Raw genomic sequence first — 21,620 nt, 5'->3', positions numbered from 1 at the left:
GGTGGACGCAAAAGATCCCACGGCCACTGTTCGGGAAAAATGTTGTGTGATGCATATGGTGGACATAATGTGGACCTCACCCCACCTCCAGCCCACCCCCACCTCCCGCTAACTCCACCCCCACCTCCCGCTAGCCCCACCCCACCCCTCCCCCGCCTCCCGCGAACCCCACCCCCCGCCTCCTGCTAACCCCACCCCCACCCCCGCCTCCCGCTAACCCCACCCCCACCCCCCGCTAACCCCACCCCCACCCCTCCCCGCCTCTCGCTAACCCCACCCCTCCCCCACCTCCCGCTCACCCCACCCCTCCCCCACCTCCCGCTCACCCCACCCACCTCCCGCTCACCCCACCCCACCCCCACCTCCCGCTCACCCCACCCCCACTACCTCACCCCACCCGCTAACCCTCCCCCCTCCCCCCACTACCTCACCCTTCCCCAACCCCACCACACCTTCAGCCCACCCCTCCCCCCCACCCCTCCTGCTAACCGTACCTCCACCCCACCCCCACATCTCCCCCCAACCCCACCCCTCCCGCCCACCAACACCTCCCCACCACCCCCTCCCACCCCATTGCGAAATCCTGGGCGAGTCAGGAGATCGGCTCCCGCTGCACCCCCAGCCCACTCGAGCGACGCTGGGGAACGCTCACAACACATGCCCAGGATCTCGGCCTAAGCGTCTCAGCAGATTGGGGAAGGTCAGATTACGACAGGCAATGGTATCCATGACAACACCAACGGTCCCTGTATAATCTCCACAAAGATTTCAGATTTTTTTTAAAAATGTGTTTGTGTGTGTCAGCCTTAGCTCATTGATTGCTCTCTCTCGCCTCCGAGTCACAAGGTCATGGGTTCAAATCCCACTCGGCCGACTTGAGCACAAAGTCCAGGCCGACACTCCCAGTCCAGTACTGAGGGAGTGCTGCACTGTCGGGAGGTGCCGTCTTTCAGCCGAGATGTTTAACTGAGGCCCCCTCAGGTGGACGTAAAAGATCCAACGGCCACTATTTCGAAGAAGAGCAAGGGGGAGTTCTCCCCGGTGCCCTGGGCCAATATTCCTCCCTCAGCAGTCACCACCAAAACCGCTCACCTCGTGGTTGTTCGTGTGCCGTTGCTGGCACAGAGTGAAGACTGCATTTGGCTAGGTCACCACCACAATCTGCAGCTATCACGTGTGTACAGATACTGAGCCGTAGCGGAGGAGGAGAGATAGGCTTTACAGAGAGAGAGAGAGAGGTCGAAGTGAGTTCCAGAGTACAACATCAATTTGCATTTATATAGTGCCTTTAACATAGCAAAAACATCCCAAAGTGCTTCACAGGAATGTCATCTGACACCAAGCCACATAAGGAGATACTGGGACAGGTGGCCAAAAAGGTAGGTTTTAAAGGAGGAGAGAGAGGAGGAGAGGTTTAGGGAGGGAATTCCAGAGCTTAGGTCCCGGGCAGCTGAAGGCACGGCCGCCAATGGTGGAGCGATGGAAATCGGGGATGCGCAAGAGGCCAGAATTGGAGAAACTCGGAGGGTTGTAGGGGCTGGAGGAGGTTACAGAGATAAGGAGGGGGGGCGAGGGCCATGGAGGGATTTGAAAACAAGGGTGAGAATTTTAAAATCGAGGCAGCAAGACGCCTGAAGGCTCTTGCACCAAAGGGGGAGTGGAGGGAGGGAGATGGGAGTCATAGAAAAGGTTACAGCACGGAAGGAGGCCATTCGTCCCATTAAGTCCGTGCCGACTCGATGCAAGAGCAATCCAGCTAGTCCCACTCCCCCGTCCTGTCCCCGTAGCCCTGCAAATCTCTTCCTTTCAGGTACTTATCCAGTTCCCTTTTGAAGGCCATGATTGAATCTGCCTCCACCACCCCCTCGGGCAGTGCATTCCAGATCCTAACCACTCGCTGTGTAAAAAAGTTTTTCCTCATGTCAACTTTGGTTCTTTTGCCAATCACCTTAAATCTATGTCCTCTCATTCTTGACCCTTCCGCCAATGGGAAGTTTCTCTCTATCTACTCTGTCGAGACCCTTCATGATTTTGAATATCTCTATCAAATCTCCTCACAACCTTCTCTGTTCCAAGGAGAACAACCCCAGCTTCTCCAGTCTATCCACGTAACTAAAGTCCCTCATCCCTGGAATCATTCTAATAAAGGGAGTGAGATGAATTCAACGGCATTACCATCGCCGAATTCCCCACCGTCAACATCCTGGGGGTCACCATTGACCAGAAACTTAACTGGACCAGCCATATAAATACTGTGGCGACGAGAGCAGGTCAGAGGCTGGGTATTCTGCGGCGAGTGACTCATCTCCTGACTCCCCAAAGCCTTTCCACCATCTACAAGGCACAAGTCAGGAGTGTGATGGAATACTCTCCACTTGCCTGGATGAGTGCAGCTCCAACAACACTCAAGAAGTTCGACACCATCCAGGACAAAGCAGCCCGCTTGATTGGCACCCCATCCACCACCCTAAACATTCACTCCCTTCACCACCGGCGCACAGTGGCTGCAGTGTGTACCATCCACAGAATGCACTGCAGCAACTCACCAAGGCTTCTTCGACAGCACCTCCCAAACCCGCAACCTCTACCACCTAGAAGGACAAGAGCAGCAGGCACATGGGGACAACACCAGCTGCACGTTCCCCTCCAAGTCACACACCATCCCGACTTGGAAATATATCGGCCGTTCCTTCATCGTCGCTGGGTCAAAATCCTGGAACTCCCTTCCTAACAGCACTGTGGGAGAACCTTCACCACACGGACTGCAGCGATTCAAGAAGGCGGCTCACCACCACCTTCTCAAGGGGCAATTAGGGATGGGCAATAAATGCCGGCCTCGCCAGCGACGCCCACATCCCGAGAACGAATAATAAAAAATTCTTAAAATACTCCCTTGCCCTCTAACCCTGCTTCACCTGAACACGACACTTGGTCTTGATTCTGGGCTGTGCAACAGCACGGGTGATAGAGAAATTATCATGGCCAATAAAGAAATCTGTGCTTTAAAGGGAAAGTAGGTCCTTCCCCTTTAATCACTGCCGTGCTGCCCAAGGCCTGGCCATCTGCAGGTTTGAACATGACAAAAGAGCACAATGCTTGAGGTTGCAGTGATGGGGGGAGGTCAGAACTAGACCGGACCGACCCAGCTAAAGTCTGCAGGGAGTAAAAGTCTTTGTCTTGTTGCAGAAATAACACCAGACTGTGAACTCACCGCTGATCCCAGCTCCCAGGATTATCACGTCGTGCATTTTTCCCACACACAAACTGCGTTACAGCAAAATAAAGGGGGAATTCCTTGGACTGACTTTGCTCTGGGGGCCACCCAACCTGAGCTTCCCCCGCTTCAATATCAGGTCCCTTTCACTAGGACTGACCCAGGCTCTTCCCGCAGGATTAGATCTTCCTGATCCCACAACGCAGCTGCTAACTTCAACAAGGAGATATCCCTTAAAGGGAGCCTGCATTGAGGCAGCCTAGCTCCCAGCTGTTATTTGTAAGGAGGGTCTCAGAGCCTCAGTCACTTGGGGAGTGGGGATAAATGATTGAGTGAGGATGAATTCCATTTAAGAGATTACCAACGCATTTAAAGTCAAACGATTTGGAAGTCAATTCGGCGTTCGGCAGGGTGACTGGTTTAGTCTTTTCAGGTTCGTTTCGTTTTTGTTTTACTTTCGGTTTCTCTCTTGCCATCCGCCTGTTCCTCTTTCGCTGGCTCTGTGGGATCTTGCTGTGCGCAGATTGGTGCTTCCGGGGATGTCCGGAGGTCGTGAAAGGTGCGGTGGAATGGCAAGTCCTTCAGTTTTCTGCCTCGGGATTAGGGCTCAGAGTCTGTGCATTGCATAGAATTTACAGCACAGAAACAGGCCGTTCGGCCCATCTGGTCTATGCCGGTGTTTATGCTCCACACGAGCCTCCTCCCTCCCTACTTCATCTCACCCTATCAGAATATCCTTCTATTCCTTTCTCCCTCATGTGTTTATCGAGCTTCCCCTTAAATGCATCTATGCTATTCGCCTCAACTTTTTTTTATTTGTTAATGGGATGTGGGCGTCGCTGGCGAGGCCGGCATTTATTGCCCATCCCTAATTGCCCCTTGAGAAGGTGGCGGTGAGCCGCCTTCTTGAACCGCTGCAGTCCGTGTGGTGACGGTTCTCCCACAGTGCTGTTAGGAAGGGAGTTCCAGGATTTTGACCCAGCGACGATGAAGGAACGGCCGATATATTTCCAAGTCGGGATGGTGTGTGACTTGGAGGGGAACGTGCAGGTGGTGTTGTTCCCATGTGCCTGCTGCTCTTGTCCTTCTAGGTGGTAGAGGTTGCGGGTTTGGGAGGTGCTGTCGAAGAAGCCTTGGCGAGTTGCTGCAGTGCATCCTGTGGATGGTACACACTGCAGCCACGGTGCGCCGGTGGTGAAGGGAGTGAATGTTTAGGGTGGTAGATAGGGTGCCAATCAAGCGGGCTACTTTATCTTGGATGGTGTCGAGCTTCTTGAGTGTTGTTGGAGCTGCACTCATCCAGGCAAGTGGAGAGTATTCCATCACACTCCTGACTTGTACCTTGTAGATGGTGGAAAGGTTTTGGAGAGTCAGGAGGTGAGTCACTCGCCGCAGAATACCCAGCCTCTGACCTGCTCTTGTAGCCATTAAGAACATAAGAACATAAGAAATTGGAGCAGGAGTAGGCCAATCGGCCCCTCGAGCCTGCTCCGCCATTCAATAAGATCATGGCTGATCTGATCCCAACCACAAATCTAAAGAACACAAGAAGTCGGAGCAGGACCCGGCCACATAGCCCCTGGGCCCTCTCCGCCACCCACAGGGCATTGACCGATCCGAACTCAGCTTCATGTCCAATTTCCTGCCCGCTCCCCATAACCCCTAATTCCCTTTACTTCTAGGAAACTGTCTATTTCTGTTTTAAATTTATCTAATGTAGCTTCCACAGCTTCCTGGGGCAGCAAATTCCACAGACCTACCACCCTCTGAGTGAAGAAGTTTCTCCTCATCTCAGTTTTGAAAGAGCAGCCCCTTATTCTAAGATTATGCCCCCTAGTTCTAGTTTCACCCATCTTTGGGAACATCCTTACTGCATCCACCCGATCAAGACCCCTCACAATCTTATATGTTTCAATAAGATCGCCTCTCATTCTTCTGAACTCCAATGAGTAGAGTCCCAATCTACTCAACCTCTCCTCATATGTCCGCCCCCTCATCCCCGGGATTAACCGCGTGAACCTTCTTTGTACTGCCTCGAGAGCAAGTATGTCTTTTCTTAAGTATGGAGACCAAAACTGTATGCAGTATTCCAGGTGCGGTCTCACCAATACCTTATATAACTGCAGCAATACCTCCTTGTTTTTATATTCTATCCCCCTAGCAATAAAAGCCAACATTCCGTTGGCTTTCTTGATCACCTGCTGCACCTGCATACCAACTTTTTGATTTTCTTGCACTAGGACCCCCAGATCCCTTTGTACTGCAGTACTTTCCAGTCTCTCGCCATTGTATTTATATGGCTGGTCCAGTTAAGTTTCTGGTTAATGGTGACCCCCAGGATGTTGATGGTGGGGGATTCGGCGATGGTAATGCCGTTGAATGTCAAGGGGAGGTGGTTAGACTCTCTCTTGTTGGAGATGGTCATTGCCTGGCACTTATCTGGCGCGAATGTTACTTGCCACTTATCAGCCCAAGCCTGGATGTTGTCCAGGTCCTGATGCATGCGGGCTCGGATTGCTTCGTTATTTAAGGGGTTGCGAATGGAACTGAACACCGTGCAATCATCAGCGAACATCTGTTCTCCATGTGGGAGCGAGTTCCACATTCTCACCACTCTCTGGGTAAAGAAGTTTCTCCTGAATTCCCTATTGGATTTATTAGCGACTATCTTATATTTATGATCCCTAGTTCTGGTCTCCCCCACAAGTGGAAACATCTTCTCTACGTCTACCCGATCAAACCTATCCTACCCTAGGAAGGCGAATGGTATGTTGGCCTTCATTGCAAGAGGATTTGAGTACAAGAGCAGGGATGTCTTACTGCAGTTCTACAGATCCTTGGTGAGACCACATCTGGAGTGTTGTGTGCAGTTTTGGTCTCCTTATCTGAGGAAGGATGTCCTTGCCATGGAGGGAGTGCAATGAAGGTTTACCAGACTGATTCCTGGGATGGCAGGACTGACGTATGAGGAGAGATTGGATCGACTAGGCCTATATTCACTAGAGTTTAGAAGAATGAGAGGTGATCTCATCGAAACATATAAAATTCTAACAGGACGAGACAGACTAGATGCAGGGAGGATGTTCCCGATGGCTGGGGAGTCCAGAACCAGGGGTCACAGTCTCAGGATACGGGGTATGCCATTTAGAACCGAGATGAGAAATTTCTTCACTCAGAGGGTGGTGAACCTGTGGAATTCTCTACCACAGAAGGCAGTGGAGGCCAAGTCATTAGATATATTCAAGAAGGAGATAGATATATTTTTTAATGCTAAAGGGATCAAGGGATATGGGGAAAAAGCGGGAACAGGGTACTGAGTTAGACGATCAGCCATGATGATTTTGAATGGCGGAGCAGGGCCGAATGGCCTACTCTTGCTCCTACTTTCTATGTTTCTACGTTTTAAACCCTTTCATAATCTATCAAGTCACCCATCAGTACTCTCCTCCAGAGAAAAGAGCCCCAGCCCGTTCAATCTTTCCTGATGGGTAAAACCTCTCAGTTCTGGTATCATCCTAGCAAATCTCCTCCGCACCCTCTCCAGTGCCTCCACCACTCCCCACCCCCACAACATGGAGACCGGAGCTGTTCACAGTAATCCAAGTGCGGTCCAACCAAGCATTGTATCTACCTGACCGTACCCACTAACGGTGAGATGTGGGATTCCATGTGGCAGACCTGATGAGACGTTTCCCACCTTGTGTTTCTTTACTGGCAGAAACCCACACTGCCCACAGCAAGTGTGGACAGGAGGTCAGCGTATCGACCTCGCCCATTCATTTCCTGAATGGGCCAGCAACGCCTCGATTTTAAAATTCTCATCCTCGTGTTCAAATCCTTCCACGGCCTCGTACCCTCCCTCCCTATCTCTGTAACCTCCTCCATCCCTACGACCCTCCGAGATCTCTGCGCTCCTCCAATTCTGGCCTCTTGCTCATTCCCGATTTCCATCGCTCCACCATTGGCGGCCGTGCCTTCAGCTGCCTGGGTCCCTAAGCTCTGGAATTCCCTCCCTAAACCTCTCCGCCTCTCTCTCCTCCTTTACGCCTACCTCTCTCTCCTCCTTAAAGCCTACCTCTTTGACCAAGCTTTTGGTCACCTGTGCTAATATCTCCTCATGTGGCTCGGTGTCGATTTTTTGCTATAAAAGGCACAATATATATGTTGTTGTCGGTGGCTGATTGCACAGCTTGGGGTAGTGTGTGGTGCACAGAGACCGCAGGAGCGAGATTGGGTTCCAGGTGAACTACAGCCGAGTGATTCCAGTCATTGATTTCCCCCCCAAAAAATACTGCTTTGTTTCCAGAGGAATAGCTTTATAAACATTCCATTTATCCGGCAATCAATTCACTCCTTAGGCCCAGACAGACTCAACAGTGATATGAAGATGCTGCAAATATGTATCTCTCTCCAGGACAGCGAGGGAGGGGCGGAGACTCAGTGAGACAAGGGGAGAAAGTCTGGTCTGTAAGAAAGATTCAGAGTCAGAGAGATTCCCGAGAGCGAGAGAAAAATAGAGGAGGCGGAGAGAAAGAGGTAGAAGAGAGAGAGAGAGAGGGGGAAAAGAGAGAAAGTGAGAGAGAGCTGGAAGAAAATGAAAGGGGTGAAAAGAGAGAGGCAGAAAGAAAGGAGCATAGGAACATAGGAACAGGAGTAGGCCATTCAGCCCCTCGTGCCTGCTCCGCCATTCGATAAGATCATGGCTGATCTGTGATCTAACTCCATATACCTTAATACCTTTGGTTGCCAAAAAGCTATCTATCTCAGATTTAAATTTAGCAATTGAGCTAGTATCAATTGCCGTTTGCGGAAGAGAGTTCCAAACTTCTACCACCCTTTGTGTGTAGAAATGTTTTCTAATCTCACTCCTGAAAGGTCTGGCTCTAATTTTTAGACTGTGCCCCCTACTCCTAAAATCCCCAACCAGCGGAAATAGTTTCTCTCTATCCACCCTATCCGTTCCCCTTAATAGCTTATAAACTTCGATCAGATCACCCCTTAACCTTCGAAACTCTAGAGAATACAACCCCAATTTGTGTAATCTCTCCTCGTAACTTAACCCTTGAAGTCCGGGTATTTTTTTTTTTATTCGTTCACGGCATTTATTGCCCATCCCTAATTGCCCTTGAGAAGGTGGTGGTGAGTCGCCTTCTTGAGCGAGATTTTTACAACTGAGTGGCTTGCTAGGCCATTTCAGAGGGCAATTAAGAATCAACCACATTGCTGTGGGTCTGGAGTCACATATAGGCCAGACCAGGAGGCTTCCTTCCCTAAAGGACATTAGTGAACCAGATGGGTTTTTACGACAATCCGGTAGTTTCATGGCCATCATTACTGATACTAGTATTTTTAATTCCAGATTTTTTTATTTAATTAATTGAATTTAAATTCGCCAGCTGCCGTGGCGGGATTTGAACTCATGACTCTGGATTTTAGTCCAGGCCGCTGGATTACTAGCCCAGTAACATAACCACTATGCTACCGTATCATTCTAGTAAACCTACGCTGCACTCCCTCCAAGGCCAATATGTCCTTCCGAAGGTGCGGTGCCCAGAACTGCTCACAGTACTCCAGGTGCGGTCTAACCAGGGTTTTGTATAGCTAAGGAGGAGAGAGAGGGAAGAGAGAGAGAGAGAGAGAGAAAAAGAGAAAAAGAGTGGAGGTAGAGAGAGATAGAGAGAAACACGTGTGAGAGTTTCGTTAAGAGAGAGTCTCTGAGGGAAGGGGCGTCATTCATCTGAGACTCTGAGCCTTTATGAGAGAGTCTAAAGACAGGGCGTGAATCATACTGAGAAAGAGAGAGATTCATTGAAAGCTTCTACTGCATTTAAAAGGCACGATGATTCATCCAGACACAATGAAAGCTGCAGGTTACATTCACTGGCCCCCAGTACACATTGCCAGCATCTATTGACGCTCCATAGAACCCTGCTGCGATCAAACCTTTCGTGACACGTCAGCCCGCACAGAGTGAAAGGCCAGAATTGATGCACTGACCGACCAGACCATCAGTGGATTTCTTTGCTTTCCGAAACAAAACAAAGACGTCTTGACGCCAGATTCTAATAATCCCTTTTGGTTCATGTCGCCAGGCAATTCAACCACAGAGGCATCGTTGGCTGCGCCCCCAAACCTGTTGTCGTCCAACATCCACTTGCCAGCCGGGGTCAGTGGAGAGCAATCAGGAGCGGGAACCCCGGCCAACGTTCACGGTTCAACCCGGAAATGGGATCGCTGTCGAGAGTCGCCGGGCAACATTGGGAGCTTAAAATTCACATCGAGGTGACGTCGAGAAGATAATCCCAGCAAATTAAAAAATAACTTGAAACTAAAGGCTCAATCAGGACCCGGCTGATGACCAGGAATAAGGCGCCAGGCTTAGGGTCGCCAACTCTGGTTGGTCCGTACTCCTGGATGGGAGTTCATCATGTGACCGCCGGACTCCAGCGGCCCCGCCATTGGTCGTCCGACATGTCCATCTCCGTGAGGCCCCGCCTTCCCACAGCCGACTGGAGAACGACCAGGCTCTCCGTCACCCAATTGGACGATTCATGACCGTCAGTCAAAACAGTCCGTTTTAACCCCGTCTCCGACATTTTTATGGCTCAAAAAGGGAAAATGTTGAAAGAAAACAACACAGTTTTTTATAACACTCCCCCCCCCCCCCCCCGCCCCCCCCCCGTGACTTTCGTTCTCCGGGGTCTTTGCCCGCAACAGTGTCCCGCAGATTAATCTTTAATTCCTGGAGACTCCAGGCCAATCCTGGAGGGTTGGCGACGACCCCCCCGCCCTCCCCCACTAGGTGAGTTTCGACCCGGACTCTTGACCTTGAACGTTGGTGCGTGATTGGTGCCTTCATCCTCTGGGGGTCAGGGGTGTGGGAGGTCAGAGGGCACGCACACAGAGCTGCAGACCCACCGAGGTGCCAATCCTGCTCCCCCGGCCCTCCCCCTCCCCCCGCTACAAGCCACTCAGCTGGTTGACAGATCTCCATTGACTCCATGTCCAGAGTGCTGCATACACCAGACAGAAAGGCCTTCGTGGAGGCAGCGTGGTGGGTCAGGATCGTCCGGTACCACTTTCGAAGACCATCGCATTCGTCTGCACTTTGCTACGCCCACGTCAATCCAAACCTGCAACGTAAATGATCACAGTCAGACCCGGGAACTTGTAAATCATTAAAGGGGGCAGGACGTGGCTTAGTCGTTCTGACAGAGCACTTAAACTTCTGGCACGAAAGAAAGGAAGAGAGACTCGCATTTATACAGCGCCTTTCACGACCTCAGGACGTCCCAAAGCGCTTTACAGCCAATGGAGTACATTTTGAAGTGGAGTCGCTGTTGTAATGTGGGGAAACGGGGCAGCCAATTTGCGCACAGCAAGATCCCGCAAACAGCAATGAGATAATGAGCAGGTAATTTAGTGACTTGCCGAAAAGTGTTTGCGTGAGGGCGGCGGATGAGAAGAGTGTCGGGCTCGTCTGTGATGCCCCACACAGTCAAATAGCCCACCAACACTCACCGTCGAGGTTCACGTATAAAATATGGGGCGAGGTACCAGAGGGCTGATATATCTCAGTCCGGGTCAGGATGTGGGGGGTGGGGGGGTTTGATATTAGGAGGGAGGGGGGTATTGGGGGACAGTCGTGTAATGGTTATCTTACTGGACTAGTAATGTAGAGGCCTGATCTAATAATCCATGAGTTCAAATCCCACCCTGGCCAGTTTGAGAATCTGAATTCAGATCATAAAATCTGGAAACAAGAAGCCAACGTCAGTAAAAGTGACCACAAATCTATTGGATTGTGGTTAAAAAAAACCCAACTGGTTCACAAAATGTCCTTTTAGGGAAGGAAACCTGCCGTCTTTACCCGGTCCGGGCCTATATGTGACTCCAGTCCCACACCAACGTGGCCAACTCTTAACTGCCCCTCTGAAGTGGCCTAGCAAGTTCCTCAGTTGTACCGAACCCGAGGGCAACTGGGGACGGGTGGTAAATGTCGGTCTTGCCAGCGACGCCCACATCCCGAGAATGAATTTTTTGAAAAAGCAGTGACATGGGGAACGTTTGACGGTAACAGAGATATCAGAAAGCGCCCCATTCTCCAGCGCGAGCATTGCTCACTTTGAGAGGGCAGAAAGAACTCACCGAAAACAGTTAGAATCTCGGGGTTAGCAGGTGCAGATGACCAGGAACAGAAGGGTTGGCGCTAGCGCAACGAGCAAATAAGATCTGGATCTCTTGCTGCTCCTCCCACCCAGTTCTCTGGACATCTGCCCCGGATCAGGATTGTGTCCTGCGATCTGCTCAGGCTCCGTGGCTGTCGTTGAGTTCCCCTGATTTTGTTGATGGTTTCTGCCATCCGGCTCGCTCCTGTCGTTCCCCGCGTCCGACCCCCCTGCTCCTGCAATCGTAGAGAATCTCGTTAATTAAAGCCGTCCTTCGCTCTCTGGGTCTCCCGCCCACTGTCAGAGGGTAAGTTTTATGTCCAAGCATTCTACAAAAATAAAGATTTATAAAGCACCTTTCACGTCCTCAGGACACCCCAAAGCCCTTTACGGCCGGTGAAGTACTTTTGAAGTGTTGTTTTGCAGGCAAACATGACCGCCTGTTCGCGCACAGCAAGATCCCACAAACAGCAGACGAGTTGAATGTCCTGTTTTAAGGATGATGGTTGAGGGATAAATACTGGCCCAGGGCACTGGGGAGAACAACTCTTCAAAAAACGCCCTGTTTGGATCGTTTGCATCCACTGGGCCGCAGGAGGAGATATTAGGACGGGTGACCAAAAGGTTGGTCAAAGAGGGAGGTTTTAAGGGGCAACTTACAGGAGGAGAGAGAGGCGGTGAGGTTTAGGGAGGGAATTCCAGAGATTAGGGCCCCGGGCAGCTGAAGGCACGGCCGCCAATGGCGGAGCGATGGAAATCGGGGGATGCGCAAGGGGCCAGAATTGGAGGAGCGCAGAGATCTCGGAGGGTTGTAGGAGCTGGAGGAGGTTACAGAGATAGGGGAGGGGGAGCGAGGGCCATGGAGGGATTTGAAAACAAGGATGAGAATTTTAAATTTGAAGTGGGTTTCTCTCTGAAGCCCTGACCGGTTTCCTGGGGAACAGTTTCGCTCACCTTCCTGTACAGATACGGTCGTCTCCGCGCACATCGCCCTGCTATACGGGTTCATGGTGGTGATGAGACACGTGTACATTCCCCCGTCTCCGAGGTCCAGCTTCCTGATGCTCAGGGTAGCGTTTCCCTCCGTGAACCAGTCCGGCCCCAGTCCCGTCCTGTCCCTGAACCTGGGATCCTGCTCCGTGTTTTCCACGTGGTTCTCCCGGTCGTGCACCACCGTGAGGTTCTCTCCCCTGGTCAGCTGCCAGACCACCATGTACTCCGAGGGGTCCTCGCCGACCCAGGTGAACGGGCAGGGCAAATGGACAGCGTCTCCAGAGTGGGCCTCGACCGTATCCTGCTGATTCCCGCAGGAGAGACGCCCTGTGGGGAGGAGAAATGTGTCTTGAGAAGGACGATTTCCACACGATGCAAATTAGGGGACTACCAATAATGCAGCTGGAGCACCCACATTAGAAAGAACTTGCATTTATATAGCGCCTTTCACAACCTCAGGACATCCTCAAGCTTTACATCTTTTCGAAGCGTAGTCACTGTTGTAATGTAGGAAACGCGGCAACCAATTTGCGCACAGCAAGATCCCACAAAACAGCAATGTGATAAATGACCAGATAACCTGTTTTTTTAGCGATGTTGGTTGAGGGATAAATATCGGCCCCAGGACACCGGGGAGAACTCCCCCCTGCTCTTCTTTGAATAGCGGCCGTGGGATCTTTTACATCCACCCGAGAGGGGCAGACGGGGCCTCGGTTTAATGTCCCACTCCAGAGGCTTGAGCGCAAAATCCAGGCCGACACTCCCAGTGCCAGTACTGAGGGAGGTGCCGTCTTTCGGATGAGACGTTAAACCGAGGCCCCGTCTGCCCTCCCAGGTGGACGTAAAAGATCCCACGGCCACTATTTTTGAAAAAGAGCAGGGGGAGTTCTCCCCGTTGTCCTGGGCCAGTATCGTTCCCTCGACCGACACCACTAAAACAGATTATCTGGTTGTTATCACATTCCGTAGAATTTACAGCACAGAAACAGGCCATTCGGCCCAACTGGTTTATACTGGCGTTTATACTCCACACGATCACCTCTCACCCCACTTCACCTCACCCGATCACCATATCTTTCTCCCTCATGTGTTTATCTAGTTTCCCCTTAAAATGCATCTATGATATTCGCCTCAACTACTCTGGGCAAAGAAGTTTCTCCTGAACTAGGGCTCCACATTGTAAACTGAAAATTGATTTCACTTTCAATCAGTGGCGAAAACTTTTAAATTCAGGAAACTTTATTTTAGACACTAAAAGTTGTTTCAAAATTACATTTTTTTTCACTGAAAGTCTGCCAGTTCCACAATCAAGGTTTCTCCCTTGACTGACTAAAAACAAGAAAGGAAATTAAATTTTAAAATTCCCTTTCCGTTATACTTGAAATACTCAGTGTGTGCACTCATTTAAATATTTCTTGCGATAGGTACAATCATTTGCTGTTTGTGGGATCTTGCTGTGCGCCAATCGGCTGCCGGGTTTCCTACGTCACAGCAGTTCAAAAAGTACTTCATTGGTTGTAAAGCGCTTTGGGACGTCCTGAGGTTGTGAAAGGCGCTATAGAAATGCAATTCTTTCTTTCTCTCGTGGGGGGCGGGGGGATGGGAGGGGGAGGGGGAGGTCTCAGGTGTGCGGAACACCTGAGGAGCAGCAATTGCAGTTGATCCTCATTCTCTTCCCCGTGCTGATAGAGGCAGAAGTCCATGTAATGCGAGTTGTTGTTGATTTTGTCCCCATTGCTTAGTTTATGTCGACAGGAGCTGCAATGGGCAGAATGTGACTAGTGGAGTCCCGCAGGGATCTGTCTTGGGGCCTCAATTATTCACAATATTTATTAACGACTTAGATGAAGGCATAGAAAGTCTCATATCTAAGTTTGCCGATGACGCAAAGATTGGTGGCATTGTAAGCAGTGTAGATGGAAACATAAAATTACAAAGCGATATTGATAGATTAGGTGAATGGGCAAAACTGTGGCAAATGGAATTCAGTGTAGACAAATGTGAGGTCATCCACTTTGGATCAAAAAAGGATAGAACAGGGTACTTTCTAAATGGTAAAAAGTTAAAAACAGTGGATGTCCAAAGGGACTTAGGGGTTCAGGTACATAGATCATTGAAGTGTCATGAACAGGTGCAGAAAATAATCAATAAGGCTAATGGAATGCTGGCCTTTATATCTAGAGGACTGGAGTACAAGGGGGCAGAAGTTATGCTGCAGCTATACAAAACCCTGGTTAGACCGCACCTGGAGTACTGCGAGCAGTTCTGGGCACCGCACCTTCGGAAGGACATATTGGCCTTGAAGGGAGTGCAGCGTAGGTTTACTAGAATGATACCCGGACTTCAAGGGTTAAGTTACGAGGAGAGATTACACAAATTGGGGTTGTATTCTCTAGAGTTTCGAAGGTTAAGGGGTGATCTGATCGAAGTTTATAAGATATTGAGGGGAACGGATAGGGTGGATAGAGAGAAACTATTTCCACTGGTTGGGGATTCTAGGAGTAGGGGGCACAGTCTAAAAATTAGAGCCAGACCTTTCAGGAGCGAGATTAGAAAACATTTCTACACACAAAGGGTGGTAGAAGTTTGGAATTCTCTTCCGCAAACGGCAATTGATACTAGCTCAATTGCTAAATTTAAATCTGAGATAGATAGTTTTTTGGCAACCAAAGGTATTAAGGGATATGGGCCAAAGGCAGGTATATGGAGTTAGATCACAGATCAGCCATGATCTTATCAAATGGCGGAGCAGGCACGAGGGGCTGAATGGCCTCCTCCTGTTCCTATATTCCTATGATTGTGGCTCAGTTCGTAGCTCTCCTGCCTCCGAGTCAGAATATTGTGGGTTTAAATCCCAATCCAGTGACTTGAGCACATAATCCAGGCTGACACTCCCAGCGCAGTACTGAGGGAGTGCTGCACTGTCGGAGGTGCCGTCTTTCGGTTGAGACGTTAAACCGAGGCCCCGTCTGCACCCCCCCCCCCACCCCCCGGTTGGCCTTGAGAGAAAACCACACCCTGTGAGTCACACAGAACAGGAAAGTCCCTGAGATTTGGGGCTAACGTCATTAATAGTCTGTGTATTTGCTGTACAGGAATTTTTTTGGCCAGGAATTATCGGAGGGAATCTTTCTTTTGTCTGCATTTCATGTTCGTGCAATTAAAGTGGAGCCATCTGGAAATGTGTAAATGTTAAAAAAAGAAACACATTTTCCCAACTTCCTTCTGTGACACCTGGTGGGGAGCCTCTGGCTATTTAGATTTTCAAGGAATTTTCATCAGAGGTGAAGCAACCATCAGAATTGCAGTCGCAATGTCACCCAAGGCCTCGTACTCCACCCTCCCTCTCCCCTCCCCCTCACTCACCCTGTCTGGGAAATGTGAGAATCCTAGACCAAGTCTAGACCAAGGCAGACTCCCACACATAAAGAGTGGGACTCCACAGTACTCATAGAGCATTGAGATCCCCCAAAAGTGAGACCGCCATACACACAAAGAGTGAGACAGCCATTCTCACAGAAAATAGAGACCCCCAAAATTGAGACAGCCGTACTCACAGAAACCGCCATACGCGCAGTGAGACCCCCAAAAGTGAGATCGCTGTACATGCAAAGAACAAGACCCCCAAAAGTGGGATCGCCGTAAACACAAAGAGACCCACAAAAGTGAGATCGCCATACACGCAAAGAGTGAGACCCCCAAAAGAGGGATCGCCATACACGCAAAGAGTGAGACCCCCAAAAGTGAGATCGCCATACACGCAAAGAACAAGACCCCCAAAAGTGGGATCGCCGTAAACACAAAGAGACCCAAAAAAGTGAGATCGCCGTACACGCAAAGAGTGAGACCCCCAAAAGAGGGATCGCCATACACGCAAAGAGTGAGACCCCCCAAAAGTGAGATTGCTGTACACACAAAAAGCAAAAAAGCAGAACTCCCTGTCACAGCTTGGAATTCTTTGGCCATTTTTTTTCACAGCAAGGCCTCGGCCGAGAGCTGTCACGAGGTTTAATGAATAGCTGCCTTAATGGGATTCGCTTCCCAAGACAGAAACCCCCCCTCCCCAAGACGGAAACCCCCCTCCCCAAGACGGAAACCCCCCTCCCCAAGACGGAAACCCCCCTCCCCAAGACGGAAACCCCCCTCCCCCTCTCAAGATGTGGGTCGGTCGGCCGACAAATGATAATTACAACGTACGATGGGAAGTTCTTTCTCTCCGAGACCCAAACAGTGGGCAAACTGTGAGCCGTGTCTGGTTACTCAGAGGCACCCTTCGTACTCCCTCCCTTCCTTCCCCTCCACTTTCTCCCTCTTCTTTCCTCGCCCTCCCTCCCCCGAAACCCGAACGCTTGGAATCTTCGACTCTTCAAAATTCCACGGCCATGGAGGATGGGCAGAGGCTGCTTCCTGATTGGTTAAAATCCACCAATCGAGGAACGGCCCTCTGGACCCGGGCACTTTAAACAGTAGAGGGGGATAATTGTATCGGGCCTGTTTTTGGGCGGGGGTAGCACAATCCGCTATTACCCCGCGCCCCATGGTCCCTGCGCAGGCAGGACGAGATTTTTGTCAGGCCTGAGGACTTACCTGCAATCTGCATTGGAAATCAGCGTTGAACGAGGAATCCATGCAATTCGCACTTTCCACCAGCAGGGGGAAGCTCCAATCTCTTAAAGGCAGGCTGTCTGTTAGAAATCTCTTAAAGGTAGCTGGTACCTGTTATTTGCTGAATATAACAGCCTGCTGTCTGAATGGAGTCTGAACAGAGATCAGACATCGCACACGTAAAGCACAGATGCAGGTCCCATCCCTGTTTTTACATACTGATGAGTTATGTTAAAACATTGAATAAAGGTTGCACACCACTAAATCCCACATCCTCCAATCTGCATGCCAGACCTCACCAATCTGCTGATCTGAGACTCCGTGCACCAAGATTCTCTGCTGATGCACTAGAGGCCTTGGTGCAAGAGGTGGACAGAAGGAGGGACATCCTATATCCATGGGGGGGAGTGGGGGGGGCAAGAGGCCCTCCAGACATACATCCAAAAGGCAGTGGGAGGCAGTAGGGGATGAAGTCAATGCCAGGCGCACAGCATCATGGACATGGATGCAGTACAGGAAGAAGTTCAATGCTTTGACGAGTGGTCAAGGTGAGTGAGGTCAACTGTCAAGTGGCGTCTCCTACCAACTACACCACATACTACACCCCCCATCACCCATTACCAACAAACTCCATCAGTACTCAACCCTCTCACCCTTACACATTACCACCGTTGCGAGCCGCCCACCCACAACCCACAGGCCACACACACTGGCAGCTATTCAACCATGATAGGCACATCACCCAGACACACCTCCCGCTTTCTTGCAGGAGAAGCTGGCACATATCAGGAGGCAGCAAGTGGCGGTGGCATTTTGCCCCACCATTCGATCAGATCAGGGTGGACCTGTGACCTAACTCCATATACCCACCTTAGCCCCATATCCCTTAATACCCTTGGTTCACAGAAATCTATCAGTCTCAGATTTAGCATTCACAATTGAGCTAGCATCAACTGCCGTTTGCAGAAGAGCGTTCCAAACTTCTCCCACCCTTTGCGCGTAGAAGCATTTCCCAACTTCACTCCTGCACGTCCTGGCTCGAAATGTTTGGCTATGTCCCTGCGTCCTAGTATTCAAGTGTAGCAGACCTCCAAAACCAGTTACAATAATCCAGCCACTAACCTGTAAATCCTGCATGGTCCCTTTAAATAGCGCTGGTGGGGGGTCCTCCAGGCACTCTAAGACACGTTCAGACGGTCGGGGTTAAGACTGTGCGTTGAGTTGAGCGTTAAGTCCCAAAATGGTGTCTGTCACTTTAAATCAGCGTTGTGCACTGATTGAAGCCATTTTCTCCCTACTCTACATGATTCCAGCGTTCGTTATCTGCGCCTGCGCTAACTCCTATACCAAAATGGCGTCTGGCGCGCGTCACGCTGGAAACGCGCGCGCGCATCCAAGACGCCATCTTGGATGTCGAAGAGGCCGCGTCGCGCCGAAACAACGGGCGCTGCGCGGCCCAATTTAGCGCCCCTAGACGTCCAAATTTTCTGAAGTTGGTTTTTCGAGGGGTGGGGGAGGTCAAGGCAGGAGATTCACAGGTTGTCTTGGACACCCCGTTAGAAACAGTTTACATCGGTAATAATCCGCCGTGCGTACGATATACTGGAGGATTGTCACTCACCCGCCTCTGAGATCGCAACGAGGAACACGACAGCTGAAACCAGTCTGACAATCTCCATCGTGTTAATCTCTGCAAGTGGGGCTTTTAAAGTTGTGCGGAGCAGTATTTATGCTGTTTGATTTCTCACTGAAATTTCCCCCCAGACTTTGATGAGAAGAGAAAATTCCCCGACAGCAGAGATTACAAAATCAGGTAGTTCCCAGGTTACCACAATGAAACTAATTTGAACACTGAAAGCTACAGCCTCTTCCCCCCCTGATTGTTGGCCCTGATCTTTGTTCCCTCAAGTCCAACGGACAGAGACTTGAGGGCATCTGATACAAAGGTCTTTCTCGGCCTCATCAAGAGCTGTCGGGCCTCACTCTCATCTGCCGAAACCACTCGGGGACCATCCTGGAGAGCGAAGACAACTCCTGGCTTCATCCGCTACCAGCTGTTAATCTAGGCCGACCCTCCCGGTGCAGTAGTGAGGGAGTGCTGCACTGTTGGAGGCGCCGTCCCTCGGATGAAACTCTCGGGTGGACGTAAAAGATCCCATGGCATTATTTCGAAGAATAGGCGAGTTCTTCCCGGTGTCCAGGCCAATATATATCACTCGACCATCAGATTATCCAGTCCTTTATCTCGTTGCTCTTTGCGGGATCTTGCTGTGCGCAAATTGGCTGCTGCATTTCCAACATTAGAACAGTGACCACACTGCAAAAAGTACTTCTTTGGCTGTAAAGTGCTTTGGGTCATTCTGAGGTCGTGAAAGATGCTATATAAATGCAAGATCTTTTGTTCTTTTGCTTTCCTTAAACTCCTCTCCCCTGCCCCCTTCATCCTAACCTCCAATAACAGGCGCGAGAAACTCATGGACATCTTTGTCACGAAGATTGAGACCATCCATTCAGCTACCTCTACCACACCGCTCCCTTCTCCTTGCCCAGTTAGCCAAATTTGCCCTAAGGTTCCCCCCTCCCTTAGCCCTGGACCTGTTTTATTTCTCCTCACGCCCTCTCTGAGCTCATCTTGTCCATGAGATCCACCTCCTATTCGTTTAATCCCATTCCCACTGACCTGCTGACCGCCCAGCTCCTTTCCTGGCCCCCGTGCTAGCTGACATTGTAAACGGTTTCCCTCTCTGCAGATACCGTGCCCCCAAACCGTCATTACCCCCCCTCTCACCTCGACCCCTCTGTCCCTAGAAACTAGCCCCATCTCCAACCTCCCGTTCCTCTCTAAAGCCTCTCAAATCACCTTTCCTGCAGCTACCTGTTTGAACCCCTCCAATCAGGTTTCCGCCCCTGTCACAGCAGTGAAATGGTCCTAATCAAAGTCACAAATGTGATCAACCCCACTAGTCTCCTCCAACGCCTTTCCGCCGTTGTTCTGCTCAGCAGGACTGCCCTCGCCTGGTTCCACTCTTACCAATCATGGACAGAGCATCTCCAGCAATGGCTTCTCTTCCTACCCTTGCACCATTACCTCTGGAGTCCTCCAAGGATCTATTCTTGACCACTGACCCCCCACCACCCTTCCACACCGACCTGCTGCCCCTTGACCAAATTATCCAAAGACATCTGGATACAAGTGCACTGACCACACCCCAACTCCACCTCGCTACACCCCTCCACTGCCTTTATCTTGTCATACGGCTTGTCCGACATCTAGTTCTGGGAGGTATTGCTGCAGTTATACAAGGTATTGGTGAGACCGCACCTGGAATACTGCATACAGTTTTGGTGTCCATACTTAAGAAAAGACATACTTGCTCTCGAGGCAGTACAAAGAAGGTTCACTCGGCTAATCCTGGGGATGAGGGGGCGGACTTATGAGGAGAGGTTGAGTAGATTGGGACTCTACTCATTGGAGTTCAGACAAATGAGAGGCGATCTTATTGAAACATATAAGATTGTGAAGGGGCTTGATCGGGTGGATGCGGTAAGGATGTTCCCAAGGATGGGTGAAACTAGAACGAGGGGGCATAATCTTAGAATAAGGGGCTGCTCTTTCAAAACTGAGATGAGGAGAAACTTCTTCACTCAGAGGGTGGTAGGTCTGTGGAATTTGCTGCCCCAGGAAGCTGTGGAAGCTACATCATTAAATAAATTTAAAACAGAAATCGACAGTTTCCTAGAAGTAAAGGGAATTAGGGGTTACGGGGAGCGGGCAGGAAATTGGACATGAAGCTGAGTTCGGATCGGTCAATGCCCTGTGGGTGGCGGAGAGGGCCCAGGGGCTGAGTGGCCGGGTCCTGCTCCGACTTCTTGTGTTCTTTAGATTTGAGGTTAGGATCAGATCAGCCATGATCTTATTGAATGGCAGAGCAGGCTCGAGGGGCCGATTGGCCTCCTCCTGCTCCTATTTCTTATGTTCTTATGAGCCACAATTTCCTCCAATTAATTATTGGAAAGACTGACGCCATTGTTTTCAGACCCTGCCACAAACTCTACACCCTCGACACCAATTCCACCCCCCTCCCTAACCACTGCCTCAGGCTGAACCAGACTCTCCACAACTTCAGGGTAGCTAAAAGTTTGGTCAAAGAGGTGGCTTTTACGGTGGGTCCTAATGGAGGTGGCGAGGTTTAGGGAGGGAATTCCAGGGCTTGGGGTCTAGACGGCTGAAGGCACGGCCGCCGACGGTGGGGCGATGGAAATCGGGAACGCGCAAGAGGCCAGAATTGGGGGAGCGCAGAGATCTCGGAGGTTTGTCGAGCTGGAGGAGGTCACAGAGATAGGGAGGGGCGAGGGCCTGTGGTGGGATTTGAGGTCACCTTGTCCATGAATTTCAAATTTCAGGCATTGGGAAGACTGAGAGCCAATGTGGGTCAGTAGAGGGAGGGGAGATGGATGATTCTACGGGCTGTCAAGTTACCTTCAATCTCCAAGGTCATCAAGTGAAAAGTTTGGCGAATGACCTCTGACCTTTATAGGCAGTGCCTTACCCATTGTTTTACCTGAAATGGTCAATCACCAAGACCAATCCGACCAAGTAGGAAACAGCGGAAGGAATCAGAACAGGAGATTGAGAATAA

At 50.5% G+C, this 21,620-nt stretch overlaps 2 protein-coding genes across 2 annotated transcripts in view; both read right to left on the bottom strand.

Moving 5' to 3' along the window:
• Positions 1-3,735, bottom strand: part of LOC137312032 (amine oxidase [flavin-containing] B-like) — a 51,974-nt gene extending 48,239 nt beyond the window's left edge. Inside the window, exon 1 of the mRNA XM_067978823.1 lies at positions 3,212-3,735. Coding sequence (XP_067834924.1) covers positions 3,212-3,248 — 37 coding nt within the window. The 5' untranslated portion in view covers positions 3,249-3,735. The remainder of the gene's footprint in view (positions 1-3,211) is intronic.
• A 6,262-nt stretch (positions 3,736-9,997) lies between these two features.
• Positions 9,998-18,665, bottom strand: LOC137312031 (V-set domain-containing T-cell activation inhibitor 1-like). The gene is made up of 4 exons (XM_067978822.1): positions 18,602-18,665; positions 12,337-12,702; positions 11,363-11,618; positions 9,998-10,347 (listed from the first exon to the last, which is right to left on the bottom strand). Exons 1-3 carry the CDS (start codon positions 18,657-18,659, stop codon positions 11,386-11,388), a joined length of 657 nt encoding a protein of 218 aa, XP_067834923.1. The 5' UTR covers positions 18,660-18,665; the 3' UTR covers positions 9,998-10,347; positions 11,363-11,385.
• Between the last annotated feature and the right edge of the window lie 2,955 nt (positions 18,666-21,620).

The sequence above is a fragment of the Heptranchias perlo genome, unplaced genomic scaffold (assembly GCF_035084215.1).
Source record: "Heptranchias perlo isolate sHepPer1 unplaced genomic scaffold, sHepPer1.hap1 HAP1_SCAFFOLD_392, whole genome shotgun sequence".
Classification (NCBI taxonomy): domain Eukaryota; kingdom Metazoa; phylum Chordata; class Chondrichthyes; order Hexanchiformes; family Hexanchidae; genus Heptranchias; species Heptranchias perlo.
Note: the sequence above shows the minus strand (reverse complement) of the source record. Positions and strands in the feature narration are given on the sequence as shown.

What these genes read in the sequence shown, in the direction of transcription:
- LOC137312031 (XM_067978822.1), bottom strand. Translation starts at nt 18,659, where the DNA reads ATGGAGATTGTCAGACTGGTTTCAGCTGTCGTGTTCCTCGTTGCGATC. An exon ending in CGTTGCGATCTCAGAGGCGG is followed by an intron (nt 12,703 to 18,601) that starts GTGAGTGACAAT and finishes TCCTCCCCACAG; the next exon opens with GGCGTCTCTCCTGCGGGAAT. An exon ending in GACCGTATCTGTACAGGAAG is followed by an intron (nt 11,619 to 12,336) that starts GTGAGCGAAACT and finishes CTACGATTGCAG; the next exon opens with GAGCAGGGGGGTCGGACGCG.